General features: G+C 40.3%; 1 protein-coding gene across 3 annotated transcripts in view; it reads left to right on the top strand.

The window, feature by feature from the left end:
- ULK2 (unc-51 like autophagy activating kinase 2) overlaps positions 1 to 17,561 on the top strand; it is a 112,054-nt gene extending 94,493 nt beyond the window's left edge. For all 3 annotated transcript variants that reach the window (XM_073665471.1, XM_073665470.1, XM_073665472.1), the window contains 10 exons: positions 2,584 to 2,867; positions 3,026 to 3,219; positions 5,280 to 5,389; positions 5,544 to 5,684; positions 6,707 to 6,915; positions 7,825 to 8,003; positions 8,235 to 8,353; positions 8,443 to 8,600; positions 13,549 to 13,684; positions 15,059 to 17,561. In XM_073665471.1, the coding sequence (XP_073521572.1) occupies positions 2,584 to 2,867; positions 3,026 to 3,219; positions 5,280 to 5,389; positions 5,544 to 5,684; positions 6,707 to 6,915; positions 7,825 to 8,003; positions 8,235 to 8,353; positions 8,443 to 8,600; positions 13,549 to 13,684; positions 15,059 to 15,120 (1,592 nt within the window). In that variant the 3' untranslated portion in view covers positions 15,121 to 17,561. The remainder of the gene's footprint in view (positions 1 to 2,583; positions 2,868 to 3,025; positions 3,220 to 5,279; positions 5,390 to 5,543; positions 5,685 to 6,706; positions 6,916 to 7,824; positions 8,004 to 8,234; positions 8,354 to 8,442; positions 8,601 to 13,548; positions 13,685 to 15,058) is intronic.
- The last annotated feature ends 232 nt before the right edge of the window (positions 17,562 to 17,793 follow it).

Below are 17,793 nucleotides of genomic sequence, written 5' to 3'. Positions count from 1 at the left end.
ATACAGGGCAGCCTAACCAGAGCGGATCTTGTAACTGCAGCTATGTAATACAGGGCAGCCTAACCAGAGCGGATCTTGTAACTGCAGCTATGTAATACAGGGCAGCCTAACCAGAGCGGATCTTGTAACTGCAGCTATGTAATACAGGGCAGCCTAACCAGAGCGGATCTTGTAACTGCAGCTATGTAATACAGGGCAGCCTAACCAGAGCGGATCTTGTAACTGCAGCTATGTAATACAGGGCAGCCTAACCAGAGCGGATCTTGTAACTGCAGCTATGTAATACAGGGCAGCCTAACCAGAGCGGATCTTGTAACTGCAGCTATGTAATACAGGGCAGCCTAACCAGAGCAGATCTTGTAACTGCAGCTATGTAATACAGGGCAGCCTAACCAGAGCAGATCTTGTAACTGTAGCTATGTAATACAGGGCAGCCTAACCAGAGCAGATCTTGTAACTGCAGCTATGTAATACAGGGCAGCCTAACCAGAGCAGATCTTGTAACTGTAGCTATGTAATACAGGGCAGCCTAACCAGAGCAGATCTTGTAACTGTAGCTATGTAATACAGGGCAGCCTAACCAGACGAGATCTTGTAACTGCAGCTATGTAATACAGGGCAGCCTAACCAGACGAGATCTTGTAACTGCAGCTATGTAATACAGGGCAGCCTAACCAGAGGAGATCTTGTAACTGCAGCTATGTAATACAGGGCAGCCTAACCAGAGCAGATCTTGTAACTGCAGCTATGTAATACAGGGCAGCCTAACCAGAGCAGATCTTGTAACTGTAGCTATGTAATACAGGGCAGCCTAACCAGAGCAGATCTTGTAACTGTAGCTATGTAATACAGGGCAGCCTAACCAGACAAGATCTTGTAACTGCAGCTATGTAATACAGGGCAGCCTAACCAGAGCAGATCTTGTAACTGCAGCTATGTAATACAGGGCAGCCTAACCAGAGCAGATCTTGTAACTGCAGCTATGTAATACAGGGCAGCCTAACCAGAGCAGATCTTGTAACTGTAGCTATGTAATACAGGGCAGCCTAACCAGAGCAGATCTTGTAACTGTAGCTATGTAATACAGGGCAGCCTAACCAGAGCAGATCTTGTAACTGCAGCTATGTAATACAGGGCAGCCTAACCAGAGCAGATCTTGTAACTGCAGCTATGTAATACAGGGCAGCCTAACCAGAGCGGATCTTGTAACTGCAGCTATGTAATACAGGGCAGCCTAACCAGAGCGGATCTTGTAACTGTAGCTATGTAATACAGGGCAGCCTAACCAGAGCGGATCTTGTAACTGCAGCTATGTAATACAGGGCAGCCTAACCAGAGCGGATCTTGTAACTGCAGCTATGTAATACAGGGCAGCCTAACCAGAGCGGATCTTGTAACTGCAGCTATGTAATACAGGGCAGCCTAACCAGAGCGGATCTTGTAACTGCAGCTATGTAATACAGGGCAGCCTAACCAGAGCGGATCTTGTAACTGCAGCTATGTAATACAGGGCAGCCTAACCAGAGCGGATCTTGTAACTGCAGCTATGTAATACAGGGCAGCCTAACCAGAGCGGATCTTGTAACTGCAGCTATGTAATACAGGGCAGCCTAACCAGAGCGGATCTTGTAACTGCAGCTATGTAATACAGGGCAGCCTAACCAGAGCGGATCTTGTAACTGCAGCTATGTAATACAGGGCAGCCTAACCAGAGCAGATCTTGTAACTGCAGCTATGTAATACAGGGCAGCCTAACCAGAGCAGATCTTGTAACTGTAGCTATGTAATACAGGGCAGCCTAACCAGAGCAGATCTTGTAACTGCAGCTATGTAATACAGGGCAGCCTAACCAGAGCAGATCTTGTAACTGTAGCTATGTAATACAGGGCAGCCTAACCAGAGCAGATCTTGTAACTGTAGCTATGTAATACAGGGCAGCCTAACCAGAGCAGATCTTGTAACTGTAGCTATGTAATACAGGGCAGCCTAACCAGAGCGGATCTTGTAACTGTAGCTATGTAATACAGGGCAGTCTAACCAGAGCGGATCTTGTAACTGTAGCTAAGTAATACAGGGCAGTCTAACCAGAGCAGATCTTGTAACTGTAGCTATGTAATACAGGGCAGTCTAACCAGGCCTTTTACGTGCAAGAAAGTTTATTGGCTTTATTACAAGTAGACTTATGCCTCCCCTATTATGGAGCTATTAATGCTTCATGGGGTTTTTGCTGTTCTCTGGATCAACATGTTGGATTATAGTTTGAACTTGATGGACTTAAGTCTACCTTGAACCTTAAAACTACAAAACTGTAAGAGCACGCTGTAAGCCTGGTTCATCAAAAAATCTCTCTGAACTGATCCTGGAATGAACCTAGAGTTTTGGGATTCCAGTCCTCAGTATATAGCCCTTTATTGTAGGCCTGATGGAAGTGAATGAAGCCAGCAAAATGTGTTAGTTTTATCATGAGGATTCCTTTAATGGATGTTGGTGTCCTGAGAGCAGGATGTGGTGCCTTCTGCTGTATTTTTGCTACATGCGAAGAATTTGAGCTTTTATAATATGACGTCTTTTCTGTGTGTTCAGGTTCCCCAGTGCCACAGTCGCAGTCACCTCAGTTTTTGCTAGGTGGAAGGCTACCAAGTGCCCCGACCCTCACAGACATCTATCAGAACAAGCAGAAGCTACGGAAGCAACACTCAGATCCTGTCTGCCCCTCATATGCTGGACATGGCTTTAGCCATTCTCCACAGCCAGCACGACCTGTCAGTCTTGGAGCATCTCCTACAAAACACATGGGATCCTCACCAAGGAGTTCAGAATGGCTGTATAAGAGCCCCTTACCCACCATTATAGGATCACCCACCAAGGTTTGTTATGGTGTAAAATGATGGATCACATTTTTTGCCTGCAATGTACAGTTGGATTTATCTTCTGCCAAATACATGCCCTAACCCAGTATGGAACTAGTATTTGTATTATATGTATTAGTCTTCTATTTTAACCTTTAATAATACTACATTTCCAGGCAAGCGCTCCATTCAAGATCCCGAAAACGCAAGCCTCATCCAACCTTCCTGCTTTGGTTTCTCGTCAGGGACCTGTGGATACTTTTGTACAGGTCAAAGACTTGTTGGAACCAAGGGATTGCTCTCATTTCCATTGCCCACTTGGGCACGAAAAGGCTGGCACTGCAGAACATGGCAAAGCCTCATTTGGAAGGTGAGAACATGTTACCTTGTGAATAATTACTTGTATGGTGTCTCGATCTTGTGGTGAAGAAGCTAAATGTGAAGAATTTGAACTATCTAAAAATGTCCAGCCTTGTTTAAAAGAAGCCTTCTGCCATCTAGTGGACATTTTGTTATAAAAAGTTTTATCTTTTTTTTCCATTAAAGCACATGGATATACAGATTTTTGCAACATTTTTTACATAAATACAAAATGTATTTTTATAGATCTATTGATATGTAGAGCTTTAAGAAAATATACTCCTATTATGACAGATTGGGCAGTTGATTAGCTTTCAGGATCGCCATCTTCTCTACACAGAGCACTTTCTCTTCAACACAGTGGATCAGACTCCAAGCTAGCTGCAAAAAGCTTTATTTTTCTCATACACCGCAAAGCAAGTGCATCACATGGCAAAAATAAGTCCTGGGCTGTCTAAGCACAAACTACACATTTCAGGGACCCTCACTAACACATGCGCTGATCCCATCCATGGTGTATACCAGTCCGTATATACTGACTCAGAGGCTAATTCCTGCAGTTCCTTCTCGTACGCTAGGTGCAACAGTGAGGGCTCATTCAGAGGTCTTTACAGATAGACTATAATCGGTACGAGTTCTATGAGGGTGTTCATATATCTTCTTTTTTTTTTTTTTTGGACAAGTGGTCTGCAGCAGAACACTGAGACATGTCTGATTTTGATCCAAGTTATGGATCAAACTCACCAATGCAAGTCTATGGGTCTGAGAAAAAAGCTGGACGGCACATTGATGACAAACGAGTGCTATCCAGTTATGTTTGATAGGAGAAGCTTGAGAACTTGAAAGGAAAAAACTGACACCCTGACCATATACTGATGAAAATCTGATCAAAAATACTGATAATTGAACAGTTTTTTGTATAACATGAAAATCACTGACCTCTGAATGAGGTCTTTAGAACCATTGGTGAGGGGACATGAATGTACGTACTATACTTTATTTTGCATGATATGATTTTGTTTGCCATAAAACAAGAGCAATAATATAGCTCCAATAGTACATAGGTCAGATGGTAGTATCGTAATCAGATAAACTCTGAAATCCGGGTTATATCTCTATCCCTAGCAACAGGAAATAAACACAAAGCCATTGAACACATACAGCATGCAATGAATAAGAATGAAGAACAAGACTCAATACCCGTGGAGTCTATAGAAAATAAAATGACAGTATGACTTATAATGTGGTAAAAATCTAAAGTAAGAAGATGACGTAAAACAAGACGAGATAAAAAAAAAAAACGATAAAGGAGAGAAGATGGGGAGGGAAGGTACAGATGACATCCGTGATATAATATAAGATAGCAGTCGTACCTTACAGCGTTCTATTAATGTCTAAAACGTCCATAAGATCCAACCAACCATCCCAAGTTCTCCAGTTGGCGACAAAATTTAGAATTGTTTTTTGTTACCATCTGATCAATTAAGGTTTGGTGCTTAATTAATGGGACCTATTCCTGAGTTGATGAGGCCTTGGTAGTGTTCCAGGAATGACTGTCTTAGCTGGCCTCAAAAAGTGTAAAAAAAAAAAGTGTTTTTTTTTAACTCACCCTGTTAAATATTATTAGACTTGACACATTGTGTGGGACCTACTTCAACTACTGACTTACAGAACATCGGAAATCCATGGGAAAAAAAGCGGGTATATCCACTTATAAAAAAAAATCCCAATCCTTTATTATATGTCCAGTAAAATGATTTCTCTGGATTCAAATACACATCTCTGATGCATTTCCGGCGTTGCGTAATGCCCTTAGTCATGGGTTACACTTGTAGTCATAAACTAACACTGGAAAAGCGTTAGAGATGTGTATTTGAATCCACAGAAATCATTTTACTGGACATATAATAAAGGATTTGGATTTTTTATAAATGGATGTACCAGCTTTTTTTGTCCCACAGTTCTCCTAAGCAGGCCATATTTAATTTTCCGTATCTAGCCTTTTGTAGGGTGTGCCATGCTTCTAATGTGAATCATACCACCAGTAAATCATGGCGGTCTCCTTTTCAGGTCTGTGAGTGCTGGGAAATTGTCAGATCAGACCAGCAGGACGATCCTAGGAGGACAGCATTACCAGGGCAGCACAGACAGTCTGAACTCTGAGCGTCCCATGGATACAGGTATGGGCTTTCTTTTACTAGTCATTTATAGGTGCCATTTTTTTGGTTTTGAATTAACAGTATCGAGCACATGAAAACTACTGTAGGTCTTCAGTTTTTTGCAGTGCATATAGTCTATATTATATTGCTATTTCTATTATGTCTTACTTTCCAGTCCCTTCTGGTGCTACAGGAAGTGTCCTCACAGTGCCTGCCATGGCTAATAGAGCAGTGATGTTTACGGTGGGATCTCCTCCCAGCAGCGCCACCCCACCTACGTGTACTCACATGATGATGAGGGCTCGAGCCACATCAGGTAGGACCTGCATCATTTCTTTTTCTGATATCCTAATAACGAGGGTAAGTAATAGCTCAGTTTGTTAATATGTTGCTGAGCCTATGGCCTAATAATATTTGAAATGGGACAAACCACCTTATAATGGGGCCCTATTTCCCATTGTAGTATGATCAGGAGGAGTTGACAGCCATGCTTGTCCACTTCCTCTCCATTCAAGGCCTTTCATGCTGGTGAAAACAGCCAAACTCTGTACTCTGCTTTCTCCATTGTCCCAATAGACTATTTTAGCATCAGCAGCATGCATAGTAACATACAACTCCATTCAGACTCATTGTAGTGATCTGTGGAGGTCCCAGAAGTGGAGCCCCCAGAGATCATACATTATGAGGACAGGTGATTGTGTGAGATCCCCTTTAAACTGACATTCTTTTATGAAGAAGTCCTGCTGTACCTTTTGTCCATTACAAAATATGCTAGTTGTGAGAAACCTAGCTCATTTCTAAGACAACCACTGGTACATGGTCAGCACAGTGATTAGGACATATGATGTTCAACATCCAAATTTTCAGACGTCATTTTTTTTATATTTGTGCTACCCATTATTTTTTGGGCAGATCATAGGCCCCTAACAATTAGTATTTCTGTTAACATGTCTTATTTTCTTTTTTGGACTGATTGTAAAAAAAAATCCAAAACATGTCCTAATTTGATCTGTGTGTTTAAGTGAGTGGTTCTGTGAAATAAAAAAAAAAAAAAAATGGGTAGGACACAATGAATATCATACTTGTGCTATCTATACTTTAATGCTTAATGAGTAGCCATAACGAAGAAAATTTTGGATTTTTATTTTTTTTTTAAATTGATGCAAAAAGGATTGTAAAAACTGGCACACGAACCAAAATGTATCATGCACACTGAAAAAAAACACGAACTGTCTTCGACATTTGAGACATTTTAAAAACAGCCTAATGTACGGTATATTAATTTGGACTGTCTATATTTTAGTAATTTTTAATGTTGTGTTTTTTTCTCACATACAGTTGGTTCAAACAGCTCTGGTGGCTCGCTGTGCTCCACTAGTGGCCGAGTGTATATGGGATCCCCCTCGGGAATTCACATGGGTTCCTCTCCTCCTGGAGCAGATGCAGCACCAGCCCTGAAATACATGTCTTATGGCACATCACCACCTAGTCTTGAAGATTTCATAACATTTGAGGCTCCTGAACTGCCTGAAGAAACACTCATGGAGGTATTAACGATGCTGCTGCGAGAATAATGGGTGAAGTTACATGCAAAGATGGCTAGAAGTTTTTCAGATTAGCAAACTGCATGTAATGTTTAAGGCCAAGGCTTAATCTTGTTATGACTAGTGTGAATGCAAAAAAGTGGACATTTCCCTAGATTACTGCATTTCACTTTTAAAACATTGTGGCATCAATTTTATTTTATTTTTTTCCCTGGGTGATAGATGGTAGATAATGATGGAATATTACTCTTGTTACACATTTCATTGGAAAAATAGAAATTTTGATCATTCTACAATTATACTAGACATGTACAGCTGATTTACCAGTTGGCTTCTATTAAATAAGTAAATGAGGTGGTTGGGAACAGAGTTGTAAGATTAATTAAAGGGCTGTTCTTATCATCATCAATTTTCAGGAGCACACTGTTACCGAGCCTCCTGTTTGCTAGTTGATGGGGCTCTCCTGAAAATTGACAGTTCTGATCAATGTCATCTTTGGGCTGCTGATCCAAGCTGTGCGCTTTCCAATGCCGCTAGCAGCGGCAACGTTGCCTCTGCAGCACTTGAGGAGCACAATGGCACTGAAATTTGTTGGATCCAGTGATCTAGCCAGTGTCACACAATCACTTCAACCTGAAAAGAGCTTGTAAGCACTGCTCTCCTTCCCTATTGTTTGTAACTTGTTGCCTAGGATAATGGCCACTGCTGTAGCTTATCAGCAGTGGCCGGGAATCTAGGCAATGAACCGTAAATAATAGAATTAAAATTCCTTGTCCTCTAGAACAGAGTTTTTGATAACACATAAATTGCAAAGTTGCTGGTTTTTACAAGCACTTTGCAATTTTAATCGTTTATGATGTTAAAAAAAAACCTTTAACATTAGTTTCTATGTATCTCTGTTTCTGTTATCAGAGGGAACACACAGAAACTCTACGACACCTCAATCTGATGCTTGCCTTTACTGAATGTGTCATGGAGTTGACTGCAAGCCGCAGTGGAAATACGGATTTCTGCGCCTCAGCCGTGTCCCTTTACCAGATACAGGAAAGTGTGGTGGTAGATCAGATAAGTCAGCTGAGCAAAGAATGGGGGTAAGTGAATATGAAAATTGATGCATTATACCAGCCTGGAGGAGTCTTATAACATCTCAGGGTGTGGTTGATTTTTGCTCTCAGTGTCTTAATTTGTGCCAGTGAGTTGGTTATGTGACAAAAGCTCTACGTGTCTGATTTTTGACCCTTCATAGCCCTCTAACATGATCTGTTTACCCTGATGAGGAATTAATGAGGACAGTAATTGACCTAGCCCTATTGTTTTCTCAGACAAGTGGAACAGCTGGTACTGTACATGAAATCTGCTCAGTTCCTGGCGTCCTCGCTACAGCTTGCCAAATCACAGATCAAATCAACAAAGTTGACCCCTTCAAGTGCTGTAAAACAAGGTAAATTATGTTCTTACACACCAGATTTATCCACAAGCTCCTTCATAAGCGCCAGTGACCCTGAACCTTTTTTTTTATTATTGTTACAGTGGTGAAAACCATGAATGACCGATATAAGTTCTGCATCTGCATGTGCAAGAAACTGACTGAGCAGCTGAATCGCTTTTTCTCAGACAAACAGACATTTGTGGACGAGATAAACAGCGTCACAGCGGAAAAATTAATCTACAATTGCGCTGTGGAAATGGTAAGAGGACTATTACATCTGTACACAAATTCTGTAAATTTATCGTATTAGCTGATATTTTTATCATCTTTGTAAAGCAAGAAGGCAAATTATATTCCAAAGAAACACTAATATCTGGGGTTAGTTCAGACATGGCTGAATTTTTCCATCACCGTTTCATGGCCATTTGACAGCCAAACCTGCGTGTGAATCTTCTGCAGATTTACCTTGGCTTTCATGTTCTATACCTTTGAACATCTGCAGGATGCTAATTTCTCTGCATCTAAACTTTACACAAATGGTTTTCAAGTATTGTAATTTCTGATATTTAATCAAATATCAGCAGCAAATTTGCATTGTGTGACTTGTTATAGTTTTTTGGACGATTGAGTAATAGCCCGGATAAAAATGAGGATTAAAATGACAACACACGTCAGGCTTACTATGCAAATGTTGGCTTTGCCACTAATTGTTACCATATGCAATTTACATTTCTTATCTGTGCGGTATCATTGCTCATGCATTTCAATTTTGTGTGATTTCGTAATTTTTAAGAGTAAAGAAAAAGAGACTGTTCTCAGTATTTTTAAGTATCTGTGTGTTTGGCTGTCAGTTCATCCATTCACAGTCCTAGTGTTGTGAGTGCAGTACTTCCATAAGCAACCAGCCAACCAGTTTTAAAAAAGAAAAAAAAGTAAAATGAAAGCAGCACTCCAATAGAAATGAGTGAAATAGGTAGACTTTATTCACACAGATGCACGCAACGTTTCAGCTTCTCATTTGAAGCCTTTCTCAATCATAACACATGGTATACCCAGTGGTCAGATTTATGTGCCAGTGCAATTGGAGCTTAAGTGATTAGAGATAAATATAATAGTGCAATCCACAATATTTGTATATACAGTGCTCAGCATAAATGAGTACATATCAACAAATTTGTCAGAAAACCTCCAGCTTCCTCTTGGAATCAACATCATGGGATACCAGATGCTCCCACAAATGCAGACCATTGATTGCAAACAAGATTTGTTATTTCGCAGATCCAAAAAAGTAATGTTTCCTACAAATTCTTTCAAGACCATGTTGCAGAAATGAGTACACCCCAATGAAAGTCTTAGGAGCAAAGCTAAAGTTTAGACTGCAAAATTCTAATTAACAAAAATTCAACCAGAGGTCAGTCTAATTTCATTAAACAGGTGTCTAGCAGACAGATGAATATAGAAGGGCGTTACTTAAAGAAAATACCTTCCCATTTCATTCTGTCAGCAATGGCACCACATGGAAGAGAAATGTTTCAAAACCTGAGAAAGAGAAAATAATTTCTTCACACAAGAAAGGTGAAGGCTACAAAAAATCATCAAAGCTTTACTTAGTCAGAATACTGTAACAAAAGTGATACAAAAATTTTACAAAGATGGAACTGCAACCGTCTCCCAGACGTCCAGGTCGACCACAGAAGTTAACACCAAAACAGGAGCGTCTTCTGATGAGAAGGGTTGAAGAATATCGACGTGCAAGTTAGCTGCAGTTAGCTAAAGAAGTAGAAAGCCAAACTGGGGTATTTCCTGTGACACAATACGGCGTACATGTGTCGTCCACAAAGGAAGCCTCTCCTAAAGGCCATGCAACTAAAATGCCTGTCTACAATTTGTCATGGCACATTCTAAACAATATAAGACTACTTGGACTCTATACTTTGAAATGATGAGACCAAGATATATGTTTTTGGAGCGGATGGCTTCAAAACTGTATGGCGTTGCAAAGGAGAAGAATACAAAGAAAAATATATGGTGCCTGCAGTGATACATGGTGGGGGCAGTGTCCTTATCTGGGGCTGCATGAGTGTTGCTGGTGTTGGGGAGCTACATTTCATTGGAAATGTCAAGAATTCACTGATGCACTGCTCTATATTGAAAGAGGAGATGCTCCCATCACTCAGTGTCCTTGGTAGATGTGCAGTCTTTTAACATGACAATTATCGAAAAAGGCCAATGTTGCATGCATTTCTGAAGAACAGGGTGAAAGTGATTCAGTGGCCAAGTATGTCTCCTGCTCTGAACCCAATCGAAACACCTAGGAGGAGTTCTGAAGAGTTGAGCATTACTCTACATCCAGGACCCAGGGACTAAAAGCGGTTGTTGAAGAATGGAAAAAGATAGATGTTGCAATATGGAGGTCATACAGAATACTAGATGTAGTTGTTTTTGATGTGGAGTATATTAATTTTTGCATCAACTAATTTGAGTAAAACTGAAGATTTTGTATTGAAAGTTATATTATTAACCTTACTTTCATGTTACGGCCTAAAAAATGTTCTATGAAAGTCTTGTCAAAATTTTGGAAATTCTTCTTGTGTTTAGTGAGATATTGATTAAAATCTTAGTTTTCAAAGGACGAAAGGGAGTGTGCGCAGTTATGCAGAGCACTATATATATATATATATATATATATATATATATATATATATATATATATATATATATATACATAAGTCAAATCGATTCAAACATGATTATATCATGTGCATACAGTGATAAAAATACATTAATACATAAGCGCATAGATAAGTTAATGCATAATATATAACCCTAGTTTGTGTAATGCAATCACATGAACACATGTGAAAGTAAACATACACATAAAGGCCCCGATTCATTATTTGTGGGGGGTTTTTAAGTCCCTTTTCTTTTTTGTCTTGTAGTATTAGTTGCTGTCTTGAACTGTTTTTTTTTTTAGAGTTTTGGCATCATATGTTGCGTGAAAATGCACCAAAATACATTAGGGAAAACTGGAGTAAGCTGCCAAGTTTTGCAAGTTTTTAAAAAGGTTCAAATTGATGCATTGGGCAAAAACATCTGGCATCGCTAAACTCCACCCTCAAAAGTAGACAAAAACAGACGCAAAGGCAACGATGAATCGGGGCGCTAGAATGCTCACTAAGTAATTGTGACGCGCCCCCTGGGCCAGTGCTGTAGGGGATACCCGGAGCCGGATCTCGATGGGGGTAGTAGTCCTTGTGGCGGTGACCCGGTCCGTGCCCAGGGTGTCAAACTAAGTGGCAGTCTAAGGCAGCAGATGTTAACTTGATTGTCGACTACGCCACCCGTTGAGTGCGGCTTTGAAGCCGCCGCTGCAGAGCAGTCCACTGAGGCCGGTGGTATATGTGCAGCAGTGATGGTATAACCCCCAACGGGAGGGGTATGGCCTCAGGGCAGCAGGTGTAGATGATGGGGGTTGTGATGATGCAGAAAGAAGATTCAGAGTCAGGAGATGCAGTTCAGGGTTTTTACTTACTGGTGTTCTCTTGGTCACTCCGGCCTTGAGTGACCACCCGAGCCGTGCTGCGTCCACCAGGTCCTGGACTCGGCCAACCCCCAGGCAATTCCGGAGCGTGGTCCTGAGCTCCTTTCTGACTCTCCCTTCCTCTGGCCGTTCCCACCAGGGATCCACTTTTGGCCGGCTCCCTCGGGTCTCTTGGTGGTCAAGCCTCCTCTGGGCTCCCTGACCCTATGCTCGGTGTGCCTTTCTAGTGGATTTGGTGAGGGTCGTGGCAGATCCTGACCACGACCTCCGGTTCCTGGCTAAGGTTGGTTTTGGCCTCTGCCAGCTTGGGATCCGGTACCCTTGTCCGCCAACCCTTCACCCTTTTGTCTTTATTCTGGGATCTTGGGGTTCCCTTCTTGTCTCCTCTCTGGGTCCTTCTTTTCTCCTCTCTCCCTCTGCAGGCTCTGCTCTGGAGCTGGGCCCAGCCGGAGCCACAGCTCCCTGTCAGCCCTTCTGGCTGAGCTCCTCTGCTCTGCTCCTCAGGCTAAACTCTGACTGAACCCTGTTCTAAGATGGTGCCCACCTTATATACTCCCTCTATGTGTGAGCTCAGGTGACCAGCACCCAATGAGCTCCTATCTTTACCCAGACTACTCCCCCTATCTGCCCCTACACTACTGGGATGTTCCACCCCCCTCCCACTCCAGCCAGGGACAGACGCTGTCGTACCTGCACATAAACTGGTGGGAGTACCGTCGTTCTGTCCCCCGGAAATGGGATGTATGTAGTGCATGCAGCCTACTAGCTCAGTTCCACACTCCATCCTTACCCGGGAGTGGAATACCACACCTCTGGCTTGAGGTGTAATACCCCTGTAGCAGCCGAATCCTCAGGGTGCTACAATTGCATCATATGGATCCACTGAGAATTCATAACCAAAATGCATGCCACAGAATCAGGGTAAACGGCTATCCAAAGACCAAAGTCCAAACCCATCCGTAATGGTGATATGCTCATAGATCTACAAGTTCCCAAACATTTTGTTGCGTTTGGGCATACTGATCAGGTTTCTGATTTATAAACCATGTTCCAATGCCTAGACGAGGTAATGGCTGAACAGCTTTATTGAAAAAGAAGGAATTGGAATGGATTTTTAATCTCCGTGTAGTTTTCAAAATGGGTTTGGTCTTGGATCATTGAATATGTCTTTAGATAGCTGCTTGCCCCGTTCATGTAGTATGTATTTTGGTTATGGTTTCTGAGTGGCTTCATATGATACAATTACTTTGTGAGCATAATAATAATGTGTATGTTTACTTTTCACATGAGTTCACTTAATTGTATTACTCAACCTAGGGTTCTATATTATTCATCCACTTATCTAAGGATTATGCACGGTTTATTCTGTGCTTATATAATATTGTATTTTTAGCACTGTATTCACATATTCTAATCATGTCTAAATGGATGTGACTTGTGTATATACAGTACTCAGCATAAATGAGTACACCCTTTAAAAAGTAAGATTATTAATCAGTATCTCACAGAACACAAGAACAATTGGTTTCCATCAGAGTACTGCTTCCATGCTGTATTTTCTTTCTCCCATGTTATGTGGGACTTTAGAATATGCATGAGCTACTGAGTGTTTAGAAACAGTTTGGGTCATTTATAGTTTTTTTTTTTTTCTCCTATTTTTTACCAGGTTCAGTCAGCTGCACTAGACGAAATGTTCCAGCAGACAGAAGATATTGCCTATCGCTACCACAAAGCAGCACTTCTATTAGAAGGCTTAACAAAGATCCTACAGAGCCCTACAGACATTGAAAATGTCCATAAATGTAAGATACATGGAGCGGGAGGGGTGCATTGTTTATCATGTCCATAATCGTAAAACTGTGTACATAAGTAAATGCTATGAGAGAGAAAATTCATAGTTGCATTTAAAACCTTTAATATCAGGGTTGTGTGTGAGACCTGAGAAACAACTATATCAATGATATTAGTATATTTTATTCACCATAGAACATGTGATCTGCGTTTTATGTTCTCTTGTATTCTGTTTCCGAATCATTGCATTCTTACTTTCTTTACATTTTACACAGCGCCCCAACCTTTTTGCAGTTGGGGATGTGTATATGAATGGTAAACATAGTGTCAGGGTAAAAATGGCTAGATGAAACTAATCGAAAGGTTACAGCAACTATGCAAATCGCATACATGCAGGCACGTGACCAGTCACTCGCACAGGGCATACAGGGGACTCATGAGTGTATGCGTTGGACAAGCTGGAGTCACTTGTATGACTGCAGACATTTATTCTTAGACTGGACAACGCCTTTAATTTGTTAGGTGACGTGATAGGCCTGCTTAAAAAGACATTTAATATTGTGTACATTGGAAATCTACCTGATTGTCTGGGTTAGTGGCAACATAATTCTACAGATTATAGTGTACTTTTTCATTATGCAAAAAAAGTATCCTAAGCTATAAAGTGTTATTTACAAAGAAATAAGTTATCCTCTATCCATGGGCACAAGTGGTTGGATTACCACCGATCTCGAACAGGACTCGGCATCCGCACGTTGAATGGAACGGAGGTGCGCATGATTGACCTTTTTATTTCTTTTATTGTCAATGGGACTGCCAGAGAATGCCAAGCACAGCACTCAGCTATTTCTGAAAGTCCCATTGTCAATTAATGGAGCAGAAACCAAGCGCACCGCTGCTCCGTTCAAGATGGATTTTTTACTGATGTTCTAGAGCCCTGATTGCTGGGGGTTGCCTCAGGATGGTCCCACTGCGATCAGCAAATTAGCTGCTATCCTATGGATAGATGATGATGATTATTTGTTTTAAGCTACCCTTTAAGTTAATGTTTTTGTTTTTTTATTAAAAGACACAAAATAACAAATGAGACTTGACTGACAAACTTGAATTGTTCTGTTGCTGAGTTTAGCTTCTCACTTAGATTACTTTGACACCTTTAGTAATAAAGGGTGGCGTGAGGTTGAAAGTTTCATAAAAAGGGTGGTGCCTTATAAGTGTCTGACCATTCATTCACCTTTTTATTGTATCATCAAAGCTAGTGTATCCCTGTGATTGGAGAATTACAAGTGTTTTATAGTGTAGCTACACTGCTACTTGTGTTTTATGAGTTTTAATATCCTCTTCATTGTTTTTAAACTTTTTTTTTTTTAAACCCCTTTTCCCAGATAAAGCCAGTGTGGAAGGAAGACTGTCTGCGCTCTATGGAGCCGTCGCTCTTTATGAATAGTAATGGATTGCTGAAGACTAATACAAGGGACCACTGTAGTGTAGTTCACTGTATATATACTTGTACATCTAACACATGGAAAGAGGAACCAAAATCTCCATTGGTGGCTCTCCGAGTGAAAATAAATCAGGGGACTGCAGGAAGGCTGCCTTATTTTAAAGACACTCCTTGCATAACATGCCTTTCAATATACATGTAATATGGAGGGGAATTTTAAATTTTGGATATGTATTTTCGATCATGAACTAAGGTTGCTCCCGGAAGGTGGAGGCGATGAAACCAGTAGGGGAAACCTTCACAAGCAGCAGCCCAGTATTCCAGTAGTGAAGTGTTCAATGTTTACCTACTCACACAGGGTTTCTGGTACAACGTCTGAACCCAGAGGATCCATCCAACCGAAATAGAAGAAAAGCACTTTATTTTGAGTAGGAACAGAAGTAAAGGAAACAAAAAAAAAACGCAGCTCGGCCATGCAGAGTGTTGGTTCATTTACTCTCCTTTTTGATGTGGCTACCTGACGTTCTACTTTTAAACCAATTTATTTTGCACTAATTTCTTGAAACTGTAAATGTTCTTGTATGGAACTCTTATCAATATGAAAAGGCACAATGGATTTACTGAAAAAGTTATCATTTCATTGTATGTATCAAAAAGTTGAAATTTAATATGTAGCTTCCTAAAAACTTTACAAATTGTAAAAAAAAAAAACTTGTGACCCTTTTGTATCTATTTGTCTAATACTTGATTACTAATATGTTTGTTTTTAATAATGTTTTTATTTTATCGGTATTTGCTTTCTATACAGGTGTCGTGTGTTGCATATATATTGGTTTGTGCATGTGAAATGTGCTTACTCTAGTTCTCTAATCGGGTGTTCTCCTACCAGACGTAAATTTGTTCCATGGACAGTGTTAGAGAAGGAACAGTGCTGTAATATAGTCATGTGTGTGACTACTACTACTCTGTTAGGTATTAATAGACAGTAGCTCCTGCCGGACAATTATACCCTTAAGTTTGTAGTGTGGCCTGCAAATATTAGGGTGCAGCTCACATGTCTGAACAGTAGATGACGCAGTAAGAGCAGCTCACAGCTATGGCACCAAAGGTTAGTAGATAAAAACTGCTGTGTGACCTGTATGACTAAAGTTATGGTCACTGGAGGCCAGTACTTGGTGAAGTTTTTTTTCTTTTTGAAGAACAGCTGTGCCACTCACTTATTTCATGTGTAAACATGCCACTTTTACTTTCTGATGGGACACGTCACATCAGCCTTTTATGTTATTTCTAATAGTTTACTGAAATTGGGTTACACCTAAGTCCGAATTCTTTCACATGGACTTATTCTTTATATATGTATCCGTAGCTTTAGTGCTGTTCTAGGTCCTTGACACTTTTATTTTGACATGTGATGAAAGTTAGAAAGACAAATACTGTGTCGCCGTGTCTTAAGTTTGTTGTTTTAGATGTTTTTTTGCTAGTTTTTTTTCCATGTTCAGTTCTGAAAACACAACTGGCATAGCAGCCATTTTTTTTAAGTTATAAAAAGCATTTAGGGAGAAAATGTAATACCAGCGACTTTTATATGAATTTATGATTCTTGTTTCTACTTGGTCATTAAATTGAATAGAGGCATTTCACAGACCTACTATGCAGATGTTGAAAATGCATGCACGCTCCCATGTGGAACAGATGCACGGCATATAAGATGTAGGTCTCTGCTTGAGTAACACAATGTGTTCACGTGAAGTGACACGGCATATAATATTTTGAAATGTTTGCAAACTCTTCATTTTTTATGTTACTGGCCTAAAAGTTTAAGTATCTTGGAAAACTTTGCTGTTTTTTTGTTTGTTTTTTGCCATGAGTATTGGAATAACCCACCTCCCCCCATTAAAGCAGTCTAAGATATTGCATGTACCCATTATGGATGTTACTTAATGACAAGACTAATATCTGCTACTATACACTTGAGGACAGTATGTGGAAAAAAAAAACAAATAATCTAATGTTTCCAGCCAAACTTCCAACACCATTTGTTTCACAAAATTCTGATGCTTGAACATTTTTTACTACCGGATTTTGAGACGTCTGCTAAAATATATTGATGGTCATAAAGTAGTACTTACACCACCGCTGCAATATTAATATTTCAATGCACCATGTGTTTTATTTTACTTGACAGCCATTTTTATATTATTTATCAAAAATTCTGCCAATTACTTTGAAGTGTTTTTATTTATGTTCCTGCTTGTGAAATATACAGATGCCTATCTGTGCATTTCTAGGTCTTTAATACCGTGTTTCTACCTCTCGTTTGTAAACTGCATGCGTTATTCTTAAATCTAGATTACAACTCATAGAACCGTTGCAAAAATAGCCTTTTATTATGGCTTGTATAAATGTATATTATGAATAAATAAAACAAACAAGAAAAAGTTCCACCATTTTTTGTTTTTCTTTTGGACTCAAATTAAGTTGTTAGCTGATAAAATGAAATAAATATATTCTGGTTGATTTGTGATTGCTAGTATCAAAAACTAGAATTCCAGAGCCTTAAACCCTTTCCGACATGGTCAGTAATAGTACGCACCACGTCGGAAAGGCCGGTTCAGCGCGGACTCCGGCAGTGAGCCCGCACTGAACTGGGCACATGTCAGCTGATTCTTATAGCTG

This window comes from Phyllobates terribilis, unplaced genomic scaffold (assembly GCF_046119375.1).
Source record: "Phyllobates terribilis strain yellow unplaced genomic scaffold, ASM4611937v1 Scaffold_2__4_contigs__length_985480577, whole genome shotgun sequence".
NCBI classification, from domain to species: domain Eukaryota; kingdom Metazoa; phylum Chordata; class Amphibia; order Anura; family Dendrobatidae; genus Phyllobates; species Phyllobates terribilis.
Note: the sequence above shows the minus strand (reverse complement) of the source record. Positions and strands in the feature narration are given on the sequence as shown.